The sequence below is a fragment of the Aythya ferina genome, assembly GCF_964211825.1.
Source record: "Aythya ferina genome assembly, chromosome: 3".
Classification (NCBI taxonomy): Eukaryota; Metazoa; Chordata; class Aves; order Anseriformes; family Anatidae; genus Aythya; species Aythya ferina.
In genome coordinates this window covers 116,939,351-116,959,916 of record NC_140298.1, presented here as the reverse complement: position 1 = coordinate 116,959,916, position 20,566 = coordinate 116,939,351, and the positions used below count along the sequence as shown (strand labels likewise).

Genomic DNA, 20,566 nt, shown 5'->3' with positions numbered 1-20,566 from the left:
GGGGAAACCAGGAAAATCAGCCAAAGGGATTTGAGAGTCAGCTCGAATTAAAGCTCCTGCCCATCCCTTGTGAGCTTTGTGTGTCTGCTCCGGGGTGTGAAAACCCTGCTGAAGGGCGAGCATCAACTTGTAGTGGATTTCTTAGAAGCATCGTGGCTGTGTAGGGGCAAGCATGAAAGAAGGGTAAGTCTTAGGGCCTGACTCTTCCTATGCATGCACACATACCTCAAAGCACTGCTCTAATATTTTACATGCATCCTTCATCCATCTTGTTCGCGTAGCTGAAAAGCTGTGAGGCAGTGGAGAAATGGGTCTGTATAAGGAAGTGTGCAGGAAACAAGTGAAGCTGTTTCCATCCCCAAAATATCAAATGCATCTGTCGGTGAGATGTACGAATTCCTACCAGCTGGGTAAGCCAGGGCTGCTTGCAGACTGTGCAGCCTCCAAAGCTAAAATCAGTGGCCTTTTTGGTGTATTCTCAGGGTAAACAATTATCCCCTATTTTCTATGTGCTGCTTGGTTATTAAATAAATCCCAAGCAATTCTATGGGTGACACCACAATTCTGTGGGTAACACTTCTAAATCTGAAGGGAGGAGGCATTAAGCCTCCCCACATGCACCGAGACAGGATCCACAAAATGTGCTTTGTCACTGATGGAGGTTTACCAAGCCTGCTCTTAAATCTCTCAGCAACAGAAGCTCTGCTCCCTCCTCAGGTGATCTTTTCCTGGACTTATTTACAGCCAAAAGTTTTCCCTAATGTACAGTTTTGCTGTTACATGGCTACATGTCTCCCCGTCCTGGTCTCTGTAGTCAAGGAAACCAATATATTTTTATTGCTTTTTTTTTTTTTTGGTGATGCTTTATTTAATGTAAGATTGACCCCTTGTCTCCTCCAGCCACTTCTGCTCTTTCCCTGCCCTTTTCCCTGAGTTCTTCAGTCATTCTTATCACCCTGGGCTGTCGTTAATTGTCTCATCTCTCTTGTAAAACCCTCCATCATCAGGCTGGAAATTAGCATCATGGATATAACAGAAATCAGATAAAACACCTGCTGTCAGTGCAGTAGCAGCATTCACACATCTCAAGTTGCGTTGGACAAATCACTGTCTTGAAGGGGCTCTTTTGGGGTTGTTTTCCTGCATTTGCACAAAGCTGTTGATTGCAAGGAGGCAGCAACACAAAGGCATCCAGAGAAATGTGAGTGTAAGATAAACGTGTGTGATAATGGAGTGAAACCTGCTGCAGGTTTTTCCCATCTATTCTCCTCCAAAGAAGTGACAATCCAGTGTGACACGTGTTTGGGTGCAACAGCAACACCAGTCACCCACAGGGGGGAAGAGTGACCTGGCTGTGATCGGGATGAGGTTCTGCCCTGCCTGCCAACACGATGTGACACCTGCTCAGTCCACAAGCACAGCCCGCATCAGATCTGTTGGGGATGATGAACATCAGGGTTAAAACAGCCACAAGGAGATGTTGTTTCTTCTTTTCGCATGCTGTGTGGCTGAGCTGCCACCAAAGCGAAGTTTGGTCTCCCTCCCTTGTGGCTCCTGTGGCATTATTTGGACACAATAGGAACTGGCAGTGTCTAAAATTGAGGATTTACTCAGTAAATTGAGGATTTACTCAGTAGTGCTGGCTGCAGTGGTCTGAGGGACAAAAAAAAAAACATTTAAGTCAAGGCAAAAATCCAGTTCCTTACTAACCTGCCTTTTGACAGTGGGCAGTGGTAGAGGTTTATGAAGAAATCATAATACAGCCTGGTATATGGTGTTCTTACAGCACTACATGCCTCAATCCTACTGTGAATCAAGCTGTATCACATTTTTCTTGTGTGGAGACCGTGTAACTTCCCTCCCCTGCCATCTGAGCTGTTTGTTTGTTTTCCCCCACGATGCATGTATAGTCCTAAACTGCCGCATATGCTGCATCGTGTGGGATTTACATATGGGAACTGCTTCATATGGGAACTGCTTCATCTGGGAACCATCCAATGGCAAAAAATGGGTCCAAATTATTAGTAAGTATGATGGAGCACCCGCTGTTCTCATTAAGCGTAGATCAGTATGGCTCTGTTGGTTTACCCAAGTGAGTGATCTGGTCCTACAAGACTCTGCTAGCATCTTCGTCGTGTGACCTGGATCCTTGCAGAAAAGCTATAGTTTGTCCTCTCTGCTTCCCATTAACAGTGCTTGGTCCAGTGCTCAAGAGCTGTTCATCACTGCCAGAGAATATAAGGACTCCGAGTGTGTCATAATGCAAGGACAATTTAAGATGGGTCAGCCAGAAGCTTTATTAATCGCAGTAGAGAACATTTGGACAGCATCTCCCCCTCTGCTCCCCTGTTCTCTCCCAACTGACTGCAGCGTCCCAACCTACACAGTGTTTCACCAAAAAAAGTGAAGAAAAGCAATCTTTCCAATATTAACAAAGCCAGGTATCCTTCCCTGGGAGGGATGGACTCCAAACAATAATTTAAGTCTTAGCAAAGCCAAGTGTCCCTCCTAGGGATGGACACCTTAAGTAGCTTGTTAATCACCAAAGCAGTGAATAACATGACAATATGGACAGATGGCTCTTGGTGGAGCCTGCAGGAGTGGCACACAACTGACCACTTAGCTCCAAAGTGGTCAGTTGGAAATAGTCACAGACATAGCTTTTAGTTGAAAGGAAGGCTGGCATTTAGGGCACCATGCTTCAAACCTGGACACAAACCCTATCAGCATACAGGCTTGCACTTACAGCCCCAGCTGCTGTTCAGCAAACTCTGTGCAGCTTCGAGCATATCACAAGAGAGAGTCTGCTGGCTGATTTAGTGCAGGAGATGGGCGTAGCTGTTCCAAGAAGAAAATCATCCTATCAGCAGAGTTGCTTTCTAAGTAGGGGGCCTTGCAGTGAATAAAGTTAGTGGAGCTGCATGACCACAGCAAGGATCCTAATGAGTATTACACTGGGGTGAGGCTAACCCTTAGATACCACTAGACTGTGTAAGTGAAAACTAAAATCATCTGAGGAAGGGAGTTCATTTGACACCAAGTACATTGAGCTGGGATAGGGTGGTACTATCTATTGCAGACTTTTTTTTTTTTTTTTTTTTTTTTTTTTTAGAATCACAGAATCATTAAGGATGGAAAAGCCCTCCAAAATCACCTGGTCCAACCAGCCCCCTACCACCAATGTCAACCAATAAACCATGTCCCTAAGCACCACATCCAACCTCTCCTTGAACACCCCCAGGGACGGTGACTCCACCACCTCCCTGGGCAAAAGCCCACCCTTTGTGCTCTGAGTCTCCTTCTCTTCTGTTCCTCTGCCCATCATGTGCTAATTGCTGCCTCTATCTGCTGTAGTCCTCCCCAGCCCATATCTGCCTGCTTTACTTAGAGGAAATTTCCTGAACTGCCTGTTTTTGTTGGCGAACACCCACTGAAGGGCGATGCCAGCTGGTGAGGCTCTACGCAGACACTCCCCAAATCAATGTGATTAATACCGGAACGTGGTGTGGAGGCAGCAGAGGCAACGTTGTGCATCTTTTCTTTCCCTCACCCCCAGCCTGACCCTGCCCTGTCCCAGCTCCATGCTGTCCCCTCGGGTCCTGTCGCTGTCCCCAGAGGGCAGAGCTCAGCGCCTGCCCCTCCGCTCCCCTCGTGAGGGAGCTGCAGGCCGCCATGAGACCTCCCCTCGGCCTGCTCTGCTCTGGGCTGAACAAGGCACCTCAGCCACTCCTCAACATTGTGACTATGTGGATCACTGAGATGCCCTCTGAAGGACAAAGGAGACAAGCTGCTGGCAAACAGGACGCTATATTTGTCATATCATTGACCTGATGGGCCATGGCAGGTCCTGAACAGGGACTGTGTTTGCAGTCAGAACGGGATTGAATCTTCCTTCCTCTGGCAGTGCCCAAGGCCAAGGGCTTGGGGCAACCTGGTGTGGTGGAGGTGTCCCTGCCCATGGCAGGGGGCTGGAACCAGACGGGTTTTAAAGTTCCTGCCAATCCAACCCATTCTGTTGTTCTACCATTCGGTGATTCCCTGAGCCAAGCCTCACAAGTCTTATTTCCAGCAGCAGCTATACAGAGAGCTTCCACAACTCTTGACCCTTCTTCTTTCTGCTGAGCTGTACTTCTAGAAAACAACACTTTTTTTTCCCCCTCTTATTCCAAACACTTCTATCTTGCACAAACATAAACAACATTAACTCCCCAGGCAATCTTAAAGAACAAAGACTTTGAGATAAGATTAGCTCGCTGCAGAGATGTTTATAAGACTTTTTTTTTCCCCCTTCTCTCCTGCTTACAAATTTCACCCCTTGGCAGGCAGGTTGGGGATTGTTGTGTAACAGTTTAGCTTACATATAATTAGAAGGCACAAAATTATATATGAAGCAGCACACAGAGGGGTTTATGGAGGACAAAAATATTAATGGTGAGTGACTGTAAAAATACTGAATGTGAAGTTGCTGTGTCTGCTTCAGAAAGTCCTTCAGCTGTAGAGCATGCAGATCTGTGAGAGAATTGCAGGGAAGCAACTGTTGTTAAAGTCCAAATGAAATGGGCTATGATGATCTTCATTTGATTTCCTCTGGTTGTTTTTATGTTCTTAATTCAGCTCACTGAATACGAGCAGTAGCTGCCTACCCACAGCAAGGAGTGGATGAGGACTCACAGAGCCTTGCCAACTACCTACCCTTTCTAAAAATCCTAGTTTACAGGCTATTTATTATAAGCAGAGCACTGAAGCATAGGGAATCTAAGTGCAATAATTGCACTTTCCTGATTTTAATACTTCAATAATTTGCCAAGAATGGTCCCTTTCCGTTGGCTGGATCCACTTGATTGCTACTCATACAATGGAGTCATTTCTTATCGTGTTGTGTTTCAAAAATGGTTAGTGCTTGAGTCATGTTTACCCTCAAATGCTCTCCTTTCAGCACTACTTACTGTGTTTGAAGGTGTTCCTGAAGGCAAACAAGCCTCCTCCTTTGACCTGGATTTCACATTTAGACATATCTTTTTGAAATGTCACCTATGTTTTTTGAAGTCTGCCGTAACCCAGTGTTTCCTAGATTACAGTTTTTCCATTTTACCTAATTTCTGCCCATGAACAGGTTTTGAACTCTTCACACTGGGAAAAAAAGGGAAATGAAAAAAAAAAAAAGCTTTTTGCTTTTTCATCTTCCTTCATGTAGACAAGCAAATGTCTAGAACTTTATTCCTCAAGTCTTGACATCAGTATTCTACTATTAATTACCACAGAACACAATTACCAGGATCCTGGAGAACCTTTCCCTTCTATCTTCTTCATTATAGCATTTCTATTTTTATTTTTTTTAAATATATATGTATATTTTGAATACTCAAAAGCCTTTCTGTCGTTTAAACTCTGAAAAATAAACCTGCTTTTGAACCTCTGTACAAATTCCTTCTTGGGGGAAGAATTTTCCATCAGTATACTGATTATTTAATGGTCTTATTCCATTAAATACCTTATTAATGGTCTTATTCCAAGTATATACATTTTGTAGAACTCACCGATTTGCTGCACCTTTGTCAGCAGCTGTTTAATCACAAGGTTTTCTTTTGGGTGTACAGCAAAATACTTAGGTAGCTACTCCTTCCTTTCACCCAGAGGTAGCATAAACAGTAGCATTCATCCTGTCCAAGCAGTTGAGAAACAGGTAACGCAATCACAAAGAGAAGTTTCTTCACCGTTTCTTGAATTAGTTCTATCCTTTTGACAGCCAGACAGGCTTTGTGACATTCTTACCTCGCAGACAAATCGGAAGATGTTTTGTGGTTAGAAATATTATTTTGGGTCGTGTTTGCAAGGGGGCAACCCTAGGGCAAGGTGGAGCACTGCCATGCTGGCTCTCCTTGCCTCAGGCTTTGCACTGCCTGGTGATGATGCCCTTGCAGGGTGGCTGGTGTTTTCCTCTTGTACCTTCCAGAGCAGTGCCCATCCTTATTTTCATTTCATAAACAAGGCCTCTGCCAGCACCACTGGGTTGTGGCATAGCTTGGTTGGTGACCACATGCATTTGTGCCTCCCCAGTGTCTCCTTACAGTATTACAGTACGTTGGAGGTGGGAAGGGACCCTGTGTGCCCCTATCCCCTCTTGGGGCAGCCTGTGCCAGGGCTCCGGCACCCCTGGCCCCAGCAGTGCTGCCTGAGGGGCAGGGGGAGCCGCCAGGGCTCCAGGCTGGGCCCGGGGCCTCTGGGCCTGGCCCTGGGCACCGCTGAGCAGAGCCCGGCTCCGGCCTCTCCGCACCTCCCTGCGGGTACTGACGGCCATGGGGGAGCTCCCCCAGAGCCTCCTCTGCTCCAGGCCCAGCAGCCCCAGCTCTCGCAACCATCCCTAAGAGGAGAAATCCTCCAGTTTTTCACTGGACTATCCCACCTCTCCTGCCTGTCCAGGTCCCTCTGGATGGCAGCACAACCCTCTGGCATATCCACCTTTCCCCCCAGTTTTGTGTCATCTGCAGCCTTGCTGAGGGTGCGCTGTGCCCCATCATCCAAACTATTACTAAAGGTGTTAAACAGGACAGGACCCAGCACCAATACCCCCGTCCTGTCCCTACAGACCCTCCCCACCTCTCCTGCAGCCCCTTAAGGCACTGGAACACCACTACCTTGCACCACCCCACACCCCCGTTCAAGCCCTATTGCCGAGCCCCCGATCCCTAATGAAGCAGTGCCCTTTCCAGGCCATGACGTCACGCCCAAATGTGTGACGTCACTCCCAAATTCTCCTCCCCATGACGTTGGGCTTCAGCTCCTCCTCTCCCACCTCCCCTTTCCCCACCTCCCCTTTCCCCACCTCCCCCTTTCAGCCTTTGGGGGAACGGCGGCAGGCAAGAGGCAGCGGGGGCTGGCGGCAGCAGGAGCTTGGTGGGTGAGAGTGGTCCTGGTCCTGGTCCTGATCCCGATCCTAATCCTAATCCTGATCCTGTTCCTGATCCTGATCCTGATCCTGATCCTGGTCCCGGTCCGCATGAATGACTCCCTTTATTTTGGGAGCCCTTTTGGGGCTGCCAGGGGACCAGGAGCAGCAGGGTAGTGGTGCGGGGCTGGGGGTGCGGTGCTCCCCTCTTCTCCTTCCCCCCCTTTCATTTTATTTTAGCCCTCCCTTGTCCGATGTGACCCAGCTGCGCTTCAGGCTTTAACACTTTTTGCTCTTTTTTAGCCCAGTTGCAGGAGGGACACCGCTTTACCGGGGATGTGCTGTGAGCTTGCGGGTTTCATCATGCATATAACTCACACTGGCCTCTTTGTTTCATCCTAAAGGCCGGGTATAAAGCAGGTTTTATCCACCCCGAGAGCACCGCGCTTTTCAGTCATTTACATAATCTGGCTTTATTTGTGGTGCTGAGGCCAGATTTCTGGCTGGCAGCCTTCCTTCGCAGGGCTCCGGCATCGTCCCCTCTGAAAATCGAGCCGTGGCGGCCGTGCATGTGCCTCAAGGTTATTTTAACATAGCTCGGCCAACAGCTGTCTGCCGCAGCCCGTGTGCGAGCCAGAGATAACAGGAGCAGGGTGCAGCCCGGCCACGCTCCTCTCTGCCCGTACCAGGGGACACGAGGAGGGAGCAGGGTCCGGCAGCCCCCCCTCGGGGCTCTCCGACTTGCAGAAAAGACCAAGAGGGGATCAATGATGGCTTTCTGGCCGTGCAGGCTGCTTTAAGGGGTATTTGAGCTGAGAGTGTCCCCTGCTTGCTGCAGGGCGAGCATTCCCAGCGTGATCCGGTGGATTTTCCAATTGGCAGTGCCTGGGCACCAGTGAGTAAGGCTTTCCTGCGGAGTGATGTGTGCTTCATCTTCTGAACACCCGAGGCTGGCAGTGTTTTTCCACTCGAGCTCTTCTTGATACAGTTGAAAAGAAAAAAAAAAAAAAAAAGGAGAGGAGCTTTCAAGTGCATAAGCCCTTCTTCAGCTCTTGAGGCAGAAACCGTGTGTTGCGGAGCCAAAGGGGGCTGAGAGCAATAGCGTGGAGCTCAGCGTTTCGGTGCAGGCCGTATGCGTGAGGCTGTTTTGAAAAAACTGGTGGCTGGGAATCCGGGAGATCCCATGCCCTGGGAAGTATCATGGCTTTCTTTGAAAGAGGCAGCTTTGGGACTTCTGTGGCTAGCTTTGTGTAGAAGCATCCTGCAGTGTCTCAGCAGAGGTGCAGCCCCCAGGAGCACTGCGGGAGGTTTTGTTTTGGGGTCTGACCCTTCTCCCTTTTCCCGTGTTCTCTGAAACTTTCTATTAATGGGATTTTCCAGAACAAGCTCCTGAGTTTCTTATCATTCTTATCGGTGTAATGTTCTATTAATAACTAATACACAAGAAACTATGAGCTCCTATAAACATGTTTTTGTGTTTTATATGAGCAACAGGTGCTTGCCACTTGTGTAACACTTCTGAAAGCTCATGATGGGACAGCAGCTGGCAGATAACTTGCTAAATGCTATTTTTTTTAAGATGTTCCATTTTTTCATTTTTTGCCTCTTTTCCCTCTCCCTGTACTTTAATCTTCTTATAAACTGTAGAAATTTCCTGCTATCCAAGGGAGATAGATTCTTGCTTTACATTTGAACATGTGTTGGCTTTGTACTAATCCCTTGCATTGCAACTAATTAGTTTAAAACCTGTCCTTCAGTTATGACCCTTGAATGTTCCTGTTAGCTAATGGACCTGGCTGCATAGCTTCGGAGACCTCTACCTATCACAAAGTTACAGACATTTCAAAATAAAGCAAATGTGAACAAAGTGATATCCCTGGCTGCTGCTGCTCTCACGCACACACTTTCTTTTTTTTTTTTTTTAAGGTGTGGGACAACTCCTACTTTCTGTCACATTTTGATTGGCTTTCCGAAGAGGCAGTGTCCTATAAATTGCCATTTCCAGTTTGCTTCTGTCCTATTGCCAGCTGAGGGACAGGTGAGTACAGAAGAGAAAAATAGTCTAGGGTGTATTTCATAATCCTTAAAATTAGTGTTGGTTCTTAATTTGAATTAGCAGGCTGGGGGAAATAACAGCCATGTTTCAGGATAAAGCTTCCTCACTTAATTTAGAAAACAAGAGAGTTGATTTTTATTATCAATTTCAGTCATTGAGTAAAATCAGCGACTGAAAAGTTAGAAAGTAATACAGGGATTGGTGGGGGTTGGATATGTATATATATATATGTAGAGAGAGATTTTTCTCCAGTTCCTAAATGTACAAAAATATTTCACTTTGGGACAGGAAGAAAAAGAAACCTACCCCCAAAATCAAAATTTTCACATTGGTTAAATTAATGCTTTTATGTTCAGTGCTGGTAACAACTTCTTGAAGTTATTTAAAATGAGAGATGTTGATCTAGCAGAATGGGACTTTCTGTCCAAATTGCTGTTGAAAGGCAATGAGCTTTATCTTGTGGTTGATTTGGGGAAGTGCTTTAAGGGATATTGTTAATTTCTTTATATACCTGTGCATTTGCTGACAATTTTTGGAATTTAGTTATACAATTTTCCTATCTGAAACAGCAAGAAGTGCATGTCGTAGGTGGTGTTTTTGCATTCAGTTGTACTGCTTGGTAAACCAAGGGTTTTTCAGTGTCTGGTATGAAATGTTTACGGTTCTTTTGAGTCAGCCTAGACATGCAAGTAAATTCTTAGCGTAAGACTGCGTGTTTATTCCACAAGTGAATTTGGAGAAACCAGTCCAGTGAGTGGGAAACCAACTTGATCCTAGCATGGCATTTTTATAACTTTAATTTGTGTACTGTACATCTAGAGCTCCGAATGCAAAATGCCTTTGCAGGTCCTGCGAGGGGTAACTTTGGGAAACAGATCATAGGAGGCTCTCTTAGTACTGTAAGGATTTTCATATCCCATTCTGAAACAAGAAGGGATTATCATGGCTCTTTAAAGTGCTGGTGCTGCCAGTTTTCTTACGTTGGTTTCCTAGCGAGAAATATGTCCTATGTGTTGTCTGGATATGCTTGCCTGCTGTCTTCCTCCCCTTCTACACCTCCCTGCGGGTATTGATGGCCATGGGGGAGCTCCCCCGGAGCCTCCTCTACTCCAGTCCCAGCACCCAGCTCTCGCAGCCTCTCCTCACAGCACGGGGGCTCTGGGCATGGCAGCACCCTGGGGGTCCCAGGCTGGGCTCTCCCTGCTGTGCCCAGGTCTCTCGGTGCTGGGTTGGTGTATAAGCAGGAATTAAAGAGCTGTGCGAAGCCCAGAGGGAGTTAGAGCAGTTGCCTCTAGCACCGTGACAGGAGAGATACGGCTGTGACAGATCAAACCTATCATCAGGGAGCCTGATAAATGGGTTTGTGGCCGTGAGGTACAGCAGAGGCATGGTGAATTCATCAGGGCACTAACTGACCCCGCTTCTCAATGCAATAAACAAGTGAACCAACACATCTCAAAAGGAGGATGAAACAAAGAAGATGCACTTCAGAATAAATCTCTTTCTGTTTTAATGTGCAAATGTGAATTTTTAATCATGCACAGTTCTTGAGGGTCTCTTCTTAATCATGTGATAGGTGATTTAGGAGGTCTTCTATATTTAAATAGCAGGGCTCTTTAAAGTATCAGAAAATTTCTGCTTTCTGTGTTGCCTTAAGTGAAAGGAACAGCCACGATAATTAGCTGTTTGCTTTTCTATGCGTGTTATAAATTGGTGCTGCTGGAATTCATCTGCATCAGCTAGCTGTCATAACTTCTTGTGGCCTTCCTTCTCCCCATTTCTCTTACTTACAATATATGCAACAAGAACACATGAGAAAGGAACTGACAGCATAATCTCAGTTTTAAATGTAAGCTATTTTTAAAAGGTGTCCTCATCTTGGAGTTTGTTCGTTGTATCACTCTGGGGAAGATGGCTAAAAGTCTGAGGGGAGGTAAGGAAGAATTTTGGTGACCGTGCCTTAAGAACTATATTTGAAGGAAGGAAAATATAACCTCACAAAAGACCGGTTGCATGTGCAGTTTATTTGCTGGCAATTTTCCAGCAATTTTTTCTTCATTTCCTCTCCCAGTAGGAAAAATCTGGGGAGACAAAAAACCTAACTTGTGAATAGCTCAGGATAATATAGGGATCCTTTCACAGTGTGTTATTATGAATCATGGCTTTTTTTTTTGTGAAGCAATTAGGAACTAGTCCTGAGTAAATAAAACACAGCTTCTCCTTTGCTTTCCTGGTGCTGTCCATCATGCATGTTAGGTTTGAGCAGAGCAGTGCTCTCTAAAGAGACTTTTGCCACTGTTGGTTTGAGCGAGTCCTGCTGATGCAATGCTAAGGTTAGCTTATTTGTGGCAGTTTACAAAGCTTTCGCTCACAGATACCTGCAGTGAAGCTGTGTAATCACAATAGGTGAACTTCTTGAATTCTGCCAGTTGTGCTTTGAATCACAGTTTCTAGTGTAAAAGTTTTAAACTTGGGCTGTGTTCTCACTGTTCATTATACTGGACCCTGGGCTGGGGCTGTGGATATTTTCCTGTGCTCTCCCTGTTGAATACATTACCTCTATTCATGTCACTTCACAGGCTGCTTCTAGCAGACGTGGCTCTCAGCTGGCACATCAGCTCGGATTTGTATTGCATCAGACCTCTTTTAAACTCTTCAGAGTATTCTTAGGGAGTATTTAAAACGTTCAGTGTGGTTGAGTCACTTACGACTAATACCTTCTCTTGTTCTCACAGCCTAATTGAAGAAGGAAGATGCCAATTGTCAAAACCGTGAGCAGAGCTGTCAGCCAGCTGCTACAAAGCTCTGGTTGTGGGTGTGGGATTTCCATCGTGCCCGTGCGATGCATCGGCGTCTCACCCCGCCAGGTGGCCTCTGATGCTAGCTTTCACTCCGTTTCGTTTTCGGAGTCGGATCATCCCCGGGTGCTAATTACAGGTCAGCATTCCTATCATAACTGTATTCCTTCTCCAGCTTCTCAGTCGAGTTCCACGCTCCCCTCCTCCCTCTCCAGTGAGCAGAATAACAGAAGCAAAAACACTTGGACAAAAAAAAAAATCCAAACGAAATAAGCTGGACTTGTGGTCTTTCCTGTATGGCGCTAGAATCATTGCCCCATGTGGACTTGCTTTCTATTTTTATTTCAGAAATCTGCTAAAACCAGTTCATTGGGTTTTCACTGAGGACAGGTTAAAGCTTTTTGACTCTGAGAAGAGAAATAGTACTCATTTCTGATACAACTCATATAATACTTCAATACTATGTTCTGATACCACCTCTTCTCTGATTTTTTTCTCCTGTTTTAGGTGGTCTTGGCCAGCTTGGAGTGGGACTCGCTAAGCTTCTGAGGTATGTCCTGATTCATTGACTTGCTATTAGTGAGGAGTTCAAGCTTTAGCCACAACTTTTAGAAGCAAAAATTTTCAGGAAAGCTGTTTTTAAAACAATCCTGGTGATGATTGCAGAGTTTTTTTCCTCTTGTTTTGATAAACAGCTTTATACTTTTGCTCTTTTTATTTTTTACTGCTGTGCTTGTTTTATGTTCACTGACGTACTTTCTGTGTGTACATTGGTCACAGCTCCAAAAATAACATAATTTTGTCTAGGTGGCTAGCCACTGGGTTCAGTTTGTTTCCAGTTAAATAGAAGCATTCAGAATTTGAATCCTCAGAGGGCGCTCAGCCAAATAAGGCTGCATTTCCATGCTCAAGAAAGATAAAATTTGGGGTTTTATGCAGGTACCATGGGAGAGGAAAAAGTACAAACGTCCACTTGAAAAAGTGCATAGTCCTCTGCGAATTGCCCAGCTGTTGGGCTTTGCAACTGCTGACTTTTCTCTCTCTGAGAATTTCAGTTATGTAACTTCAGGAATAAGGCACCCTATTTAGTACAGTGCAAATAAAAACAAAACTTCCAAGACCTTGTACCCTAATATTTTATAATTTGGTGAAAGATGAACTGATGCGGCAAAAGCAGTAAATCAATAAATGTAAAATGCTCCAAGATCTCTTCCTTGTCTATATCATGATTTATATGTACATCCACTCAGCTCCAGCGTAACATATGTAGACAGTGTTTGTTGCAGAGGATTTGGACTATGATCAAAAGTGAGCAAACTTGGTGTATTCAACACCAATGTTATAGATTGAATGATTTCAGTCATTTCTATGAAATTGTGCAAATAATGGAAGGCTGGAATGTACTCCAGTTCAGTCAGTCTTGCTCTCCAAGACAGCCTTGTGCTGATTAGAGCAGTACAAGTCAGAGATTACTTATCAGCTGTATTTACCTTATTGATATAAAAATAGCTGCAGTTACAGCAAGCCCCGTGGCGTATGCTTTTTGGTGTCTGTAGGGGACTAGATTCTCAGGGTAAAACTTGTGGTGAGAAGAGGGTAGGAAAGAGTTTTTTTCTCAACTGCTTTTCATTATCTTAAAGACTTACGTATCCAGATGCAGTCTTTCAGTAAAAGGACTACAAGGAGTAGTTTACTCATTTTCAAAGATGTTATATTGACACTGAAGAGGACATTTTTTAATTTTTTAAATAGAATAACTGATTTCCTTGTGGAATTATTATTCTTCTGATATTGCTCTTGGTGAACAAAATAACAAAATAGCAACTCATAAATTATCACAAAGACTGTGGACTCACTGTACCATGTGGGTATTTTTATACAGGAAACGATTTGGAAAGAACAATGTGATCTTGTCTGACATTAGAAAGCCTGTGGATCATGTTTTTCATAGTGGTAAGTGACTGGGGGAACATATGGAAAAAAACCTTGACTTCACCTCTGATGTTGATAAACTGATTACCAAAGTCTAAACGAAGAGTGAATGAAACTGTACAAACTGTTTCTTGAAACTTCTGGATAGTGCCTTCCTGGTTTGAAGTCTTGCCCTGATACTGATTTCATATGTCAGTTATTCCCTTTTTTCTAAATATTTTTGGCTGCATTTTTCACTGTCTCTTTGCCACTTTCTTGACCAAAGCACTCAAATCAATTAGCTTTCGTGTTCCTTCTGTAAAAAGAGATGTGTATTATTTTGGAGGTTGGAAATTAAAATGTGCCCTTTTTTCCAAGCCGAGACAATTTAGATGACAAAATGCATGTAGAATAGTTTGTTTGGATTCTTATATTTTCATTAGAAACTCAAATAAGTTTTTCTTCATCATTGTTTAATGATGTACTTAGATATCTGAATTATACATGTATATTAGATGTTCCTTTTTCTCATGCCATTGATGGGATAAAACAGGAGTTCTTGGATCAATGTGGTGTTGAGGCAAAGGCAGCAGTTTACCCTACTTTTCCTAGTTACCTACTAATCATTAGGCCAGTGCTGTTTTTTGCTGTACAGTCAAATTTTGAGCAGAAGAATGGGCAAGAATCAGCAATCTATGAGTATAATCTAGAACTTTTCTCTTTTTGTTCTTCTTGTCATTCAATTTCCTTCTATTTCCATTTCTTTCAGGCCCTTTTATCTACTCAGACATCTTGGACTACAAGAATCTTCGTGAGATAGTGGTGAACAATCGCATAACTTGGCTGTTCCACTATAGTGCTCTGCTCAGTGCTGTGGGAGAAGCAAATGTCCCTCTAGCCAGAGCTGTAAATATTACTGGTATGTGACAAGGTTTCAATTTTGTGATTCCTACAGAGGTTTGAGAAAGTGCAGTGGATGTTCTGATAAATCCTGTTATTGTTCCAGGTTTACACAATGTTCTGGATATTGCGGCTGAGCACAATTTGCGACTCTTTGTTCCAAGCACTATTGGAGCCTTTGGGCCCACCTCTCCTCGAGATCCAACTCCTGATCTCTGCATTCAGAGGCCAAGGACGATCTATGGCGTCTCCAAGGTTCACGCTGAGCTCATGGGAGAAGTAAGAACTTTTTCTTCCTTTCATGAAAGTTCAGTGAGAACTTCAATGATTCTGGAAGATTTCTCATTGTAGTAGTTTTCCGCCCTTTCTTTCCTTCCTTTTAGGCTTTAGTATTCTATTCTAGTCTGTCATGGTTTGTTATGTCATGAAAACAAAAACCCTCTCCAAAGTCAAAGCCAGAGACTGTACATACACAACTTCTCTCTTGGCTTTATATTTTTTCTAGAAGCACGAAATCCTTAAAGCTGTTATTTTACGCACAATTTCTTCGCATCTTAATTTTAAGAAGGACAGTGGCAGGTCTGAAAACTGTATTAACTTGAAATGTCTCAAACATGGGAATTACTGCTTTCTGCACACTAGATCTAGACCTTATGTTAAAAGTCAGTCCATATATACTGATGTGGATGAAAACTAGAAAAGGAAGAGCAGAAAGATCAGCTACCTGATACAGAATGCAGACTGATCAGTAATTCCTTGCCTTCCTTCCCTGCCATGGGAAGATTACAGAATGAAGGTTCATCCTGTGGGAGATTGTTGTGGAAGCAGTGAGTTGTTTGGCCCAGTCTTTTTGTGTAAAAGTGTTTCTCTCCTCCCTCCCTAGTACTACCATTACCGATACGGGCTAGACTTCCGCTGCCTGAGGTACCCAGGAATTATCTCTGCTGACTCTCAGCCCGGAGGGGGAACAACTGGTAAGCAGCTTGTGTGTATTTCTCAGTGTTGCAGGCAAGGACAGCAAAAATGTAAGCCAATGCAGTCATTTTTAACCAGTTTGTAGAATTTAATCTGCAACGGAGTAGAACAACAGTGTAGAGATCCTGTTTGGACTGATGGTTATGACACTACTTTTGTCTACTGCAATGTAGGGTGTACTTTGTAGTCTTTGTTTTTAAATGCTATCCAACGGAGTTTGGCTTAGTTATGCTCATTGAGACCATTTCATTTAAAAATATTTCCAATTCTGCTGTCTTGCTGCAATGTGTAAATGCCACAAAGTCATCAGGATGATTTGGGATGGCTTCTTTTACTCCTGCTGTGTAGTGTAAATCGTATACAGTTCTACTGCTTGGAGTTCCCCTCCTAGACAGGAGATTTTGGAGGTGATCTGAGGAGTGTTGACTGTCTTGAAGTGAACAATGGATTGAGGCAGACGAGCACACACATCCATTGCACTTTTCCACAGATTACGCTGTCCAGATTTTCCATGATGCCATAAAGACCGGCAAATTTCAGTGCAACCTAAAGCCAGACACCCGTCTCCCTATGATGTATATTGATGACTGCCTGAAAGCAACTCTAGAGGTCATGGAGGCCCCCGCAGAGGCGCTGACCATGAGGACGTACAACATCAGTGCCATGAGCTTCACCCCTGAAGAGCTGGCACAAGAGGTGCAGAAGCACGTTCCTGAGCTTCAGGTGACCTACAACGTGGATGAAGTCAGGCAGGCCATAGGTGAGTATCACCTTTTTGGCAGTGGGTAAGTGAAAACTTCATATTTCTGTATGTCAAGGAAAAAACAATGTTTTCTTTTTAGACACTTGAAAATTGCTGCTGTACAGCTCAAGTCTTATAGTCTGAAATTCATCTTTCCTAATTCAAATGGCCAGTGATGATAACACCTTGTAGTTTGAAGGGATTTTTCCTAAGCCTCATGCTCCTTGTTTCTCTTTCTTTTCACTGCAGCTGACAGCTGGCCAATGAACTTTGATGACAGCAATGCCCGGAGGGACTGGGGATGGAAACATGATTATGACCTCCCTGAGTTGGTGTCTACGATGTTTAGCTTCCTTGGGTCTGATTCCAGGATTGCTCAAGCTAACTGAAATATTTTGTCAGATGTTTCCAGATTTCCACAGAGGACCAGGAAGAAATGGCTAAATTAGTTTATAATTTATGAGTCCTAGAGCATGCCAATTATTAGTTTCATAAGTAGCAATGGAGTTGGGCAGAAACATACTGTAGCTCTAATGTCCTAGTAGATAAATGACACCATTAGGTGCTGTCTCCAAGCACAGCGCCTATGACAAACACATAATTCTTGAACTTTCACTCTTAAGCAACTGGGAACAAAAACCACCTACTCTTGGCTGATGAATCTCCAATCATTCTTGCTGCCTGGCTCTTATCTGGCAAACAGCGTGGGGCGATACTGTCAGTCATGGGGTTTCAGTCAGATCCCACAGAGTTAATGATATGTTTTTCATTTCCCTAGTGGAGGTTATTAGATCGTAGTAAGATACAATCCTTTTTTTTTCTCTGCTTACAGACAAGAGATACAAGAGCTACTCCATGTTTCCAAATTGCAGGCAGGGGTTGTTGCAATTCTAGTTTGAAATCAAACTTTGGTTAGTAGTTCATATTTATATATATATAGTGCTGTAAAAACATACACTTTTCTACAAATAGGGCACACTAAGTACCATTATTCTCATAAAGCCTATAAATGTGAAGGGGAATAGGACTTGAATTCTCATTATGCTTTAAAAATAACAGGGTTTACAAGCTAAGCTTTTCCTGTTATTTGCAAATGCTGCTGCTGTCAGTTTAACCTCAGAGGAAGATCTGAAATCCAAAAAGCTGTTACGTTTTTGTGAATCCAGGGTATATTTCAAGAAAGCAATGCCTAGGAATGGGGTTACTGTTCATTAGCACTACTGTTGGTTATCCCAGTTGTTTGCCACGCTAGCATAATGACATACTGCCTGGAGCAAGTTTTAAAGGTGGGCTGATGATGGAAGACTTACATTAGAGTCAAGTCAGCCCTTGAAATCTGTTCATGTTCACTGCTTTTTCTGTGTATACAGCATATGTATTTGCAGATGCTATTTATGTGTAACTGTCATACGCTTCTGTTCTTTAGAGAGGAATCCAGAGGCTGAAACCATCTCCTAGCTACAGTTCAGGCATGTTCTGCTCATTGAGTTTCATGCACAGGAGATTCTAGGATTAACAAGGGAATCTTAGTAGATGCGTGCAGAGAAGATGTCTGTCCAAAAGCTACTTAGGAGACTTTGAAAATGAGAAGTGACAGACTGGAGAGACAGGAAAGCCATTTTAAGTAAAACACCAGTCTCTATAGATGTGAATCTGAGCCATTGGCTACTATAGCATGCCTTGAGAAACAACATCTGGGGACTTTGATTATAATTATTTTGCAAAGAAAAAATACCTTTGGTTTTCAAAATGACTGGAAATTCCCTGTATGAAGCTCTCCATCTTTTTTTTTGTCTTGTATACTCCAGTGGCCCACGTAGGTGTCATGTTCAAGTCTGCTCTTGCCTACATCGTTTGCTATGTTTTCTGTGACAGTGCTTTGGTAGTTGCAAGGCTGCTACACTCTGTAACCCTGCAGTGTTTCTTCAGTAAGTGACTAGCTGACATGACCTGATTCTTCCTTGTGAGGGAGTCTACATGCTGCAGGGAATATGTTTTCTCATGAAAGTAACCTTCGAAGAAAGATTCTGTGGTGAAAGCCAGTTATTTTAAACATATGTTAAATTTGTATCTCTTGTTTTTGTATGTATCTTACTGTTTCATCTGTTGGTGAAGCATGAATTTCCCAGGTATTTAAACTCAAAAACTTTTATGGTTGTGGCCTGTTTAAACTTTTTTATAATGTTTATGTTTCCAGGAAAAAAAAAAAAAAATCAGTTCTTTAAACTCTGCCGCTGTTGTAACTATCAAATTGTTCAAGTGTAATATTTGGCCCAATGGGCCAGCAAAGTTGGGTTACTCATACCATCCGAGAAAAGACTGGCTCAAGTTTTGTTCTCTGCCCTGCCAAAATAGGATTATCTCCTAGTAAACTGTTACACTGAGCCGTCAGGTGAAGGGCTTTAATATGATATGAAATGTCTCATCCATTCCGGTCTTTCATAATTCACACTCTGCAGACTCCTCATTGCCTCCCTTCCACGAGACCAGTATGAAATAATGCAAAGAGTTGTCGATGGGTCTGACTCCATTTCATTAATTCAAAGAAAGTCAGGGGGTCTATCCCTTCACCCTTGTTCAAGGCTCTAGTTAACATCATGAGTGAAGAGCAAAAGTGCTTTCTTCTGCAGCAAACCATCCTTGGTTGTGGCATTGCACGGAAGCTTTGGATAAGGTGTTGCACCACAGGTGGAAAACAAGCCTATGACATTTTAAACATCGTTTGTCTGCCAAAAAGTTGTTGATTTATATACGAGCAGGAGTTTAAGAAACTTCTATTTTGCAAAATCTGAAATAAACCATATTGCAGTAGACAGTTCAGTTGTAACAACGTGATGATGACAGTCAAGGAGCGTGGTTAGGCTTGTCTACATGGTCTGAGTCCTGTTTGAAATGCTGGTTTTTAACCTGTGACCAATGCTGCCTGTATTTTATTTTTTTTCTACATCTTCCAGTAACTTCAGTTGTAACTTATGTTACAGGATTTTCTGTATTAAACCAATTTGATGTGGTACAAAATGTATTTTTCTACCACTATGAAGTTTGACTTCTGGGCAGAGACTTCTCACGACATTTGAGCGTTGCAGCTGGTACATTACTTCTTCAGGAAAAAAAAAAAAAAAAAAAAAAAAAGATGTTAAGAATATTTTTTCAAATATTACAAGTTGCTGATGAAGCCTACTTTAATAAAATTCGGTGCAGATGTGTCTTTGTTTTGTCATCCTTGGTTAGGACATGTAAGAACTGTGTGCAGAAGGATGCTGGTTGGTGCTGAAGCCTTTCCTTTAGCTGCAGAAACGATGGGTGATTTGAAGCAGAGAAAGATCGACCCTGTCCCCGGCAGTCTGTGCAGTGACTCCCAAACATTTGTGTGTAGACTTTCTGCTGATTATTCCAGTCACACAGTGTAGCAGGCGGTTGCTCACAAGCAGATAAAACGTGGCTACCCTTTCATTACAACATGGTTACCCTTTAATTGTCAGTGAGCCACAAGGCAGGTGTGTGGACCCTGCTCGTAGGTGGCAGGAGTCCAAAAGGGACTGGGTTTTAAATGTTCCTCTGTCACAGATTTCTTAGCCCTCTTGTAGGGCATGAGAAGCCAGCTGGTCTGTGTTCTGCCATGTTTCCGTCCCTCTTGGTATCTGTGTAGCTTTGAAATTACAAGAGAAGAGCGATGCTCTGATGGAGGTAGCTTTAAAAAGCACCTGAGGACCATAAGGTCCTCAGTTCTGCTGCTGTGGAGGTCTCCTCACAACCAGTAATGTTGGTCACTGAGGGAATTTTGTGCAGACGTGAGTGAGAATGAGGGCTGTGTCCCAGGATGCCCTTCTTATAACTTACCATGGACCTACCCCGCCTCATTAATTAATGAATAAACACTCCTGTCAGGTTAAACGAGTCCTTTCCCTCCTCCTGCACCTCAACTTTCTAATGATGGGAATTTCTCGTGGAGGAAGCATTCCTCCCTGACCACAATGTAATGATGAATGCAGCCATTAACGGTTCTTGCAGGACAGGTGAGGGTGTTAGAGCACGATGCTATTTCCAGCTACTTCATTTTGATAATTAGTTGGACTTGTGTTGACACATGCTCAGTTCGGTTTCTATTATTGCTGTGGGTGATGGATGGTGCTTCATCCAAAGCTGCTGTAGCTGGGGAGAGGATTGCCATTACCCATCAGGTCCTGCAAAATAACCACTGTTATTATCATTTTTGCTGTTCTTCAAAGATTTGAGAATACTTGACCCTGTAATCATGTTCATGCAGCAAAACCAAAAGCCTCCTAGACTTTTTGCTT

At 43.6% G+C, this 20,566-nt stretch overlaps 1 protein-coding gene across 1 annotated transcript; it reads left to right on the top strand.

The window, feature by feature from the left end:
• Nucleotides 1–6,876: 6,876 nt before the first annotated feature.
• LOC311433347 (L-threonine 3-dehydrogenase, mitochondrial) lies at nt 6,877–19,475 on the top strand. The gene is made up of 10 exons (XM_084512385.1): nt 6,877–6,894; nt 8,813–8,924; nt 11,678–11,879; nt 12,248–12,290; nt 13,623–13,693; nt 14,421–14,570; nt 14,658–14,830; nt 15,435–15,525; nt 16,017–16,286; nt 16,518–19,475. Exons 3-10 carry the CDS (start codon nt 11,696–11,698, stop codon nt 16,655–16,657), a joined length of 1,122 nt encoding a protein of 373 aa, XP_084368511.1. The 5' UTR covers nt 6,877–6,894; nt 8,813–8,924; nt 11,678–11,695; the 3' UTR covers nt 16,658–19,475.
• The last annotated feature ends 1,091 nt before the right edge of the window (nt 19,476–20,566 follow it).

Coding starts and splice junctions, on each gene's coding strand:
- LOC311433347 (XM_084512385.1), top strand. CDS start 11,696: ATGCCAATTGTCAAAACCGTGAGCAGAGCTGTCAGCCAGCTGCTACAA. Junction 14,571..14,657: donor CAGAGCTGTAAATATTACTG/GTATGTGACAAG, acceptor TTATTGTTCCAG/GTTTACACAATGTTCTGGAT. Junction 16,287..16,517: donor TGAAGTCAGGCAGGCCATAG/GTGAGTATCACC, acceptor TTTTCACTGCAG/CTGACAGCTGGCCAATGAAC.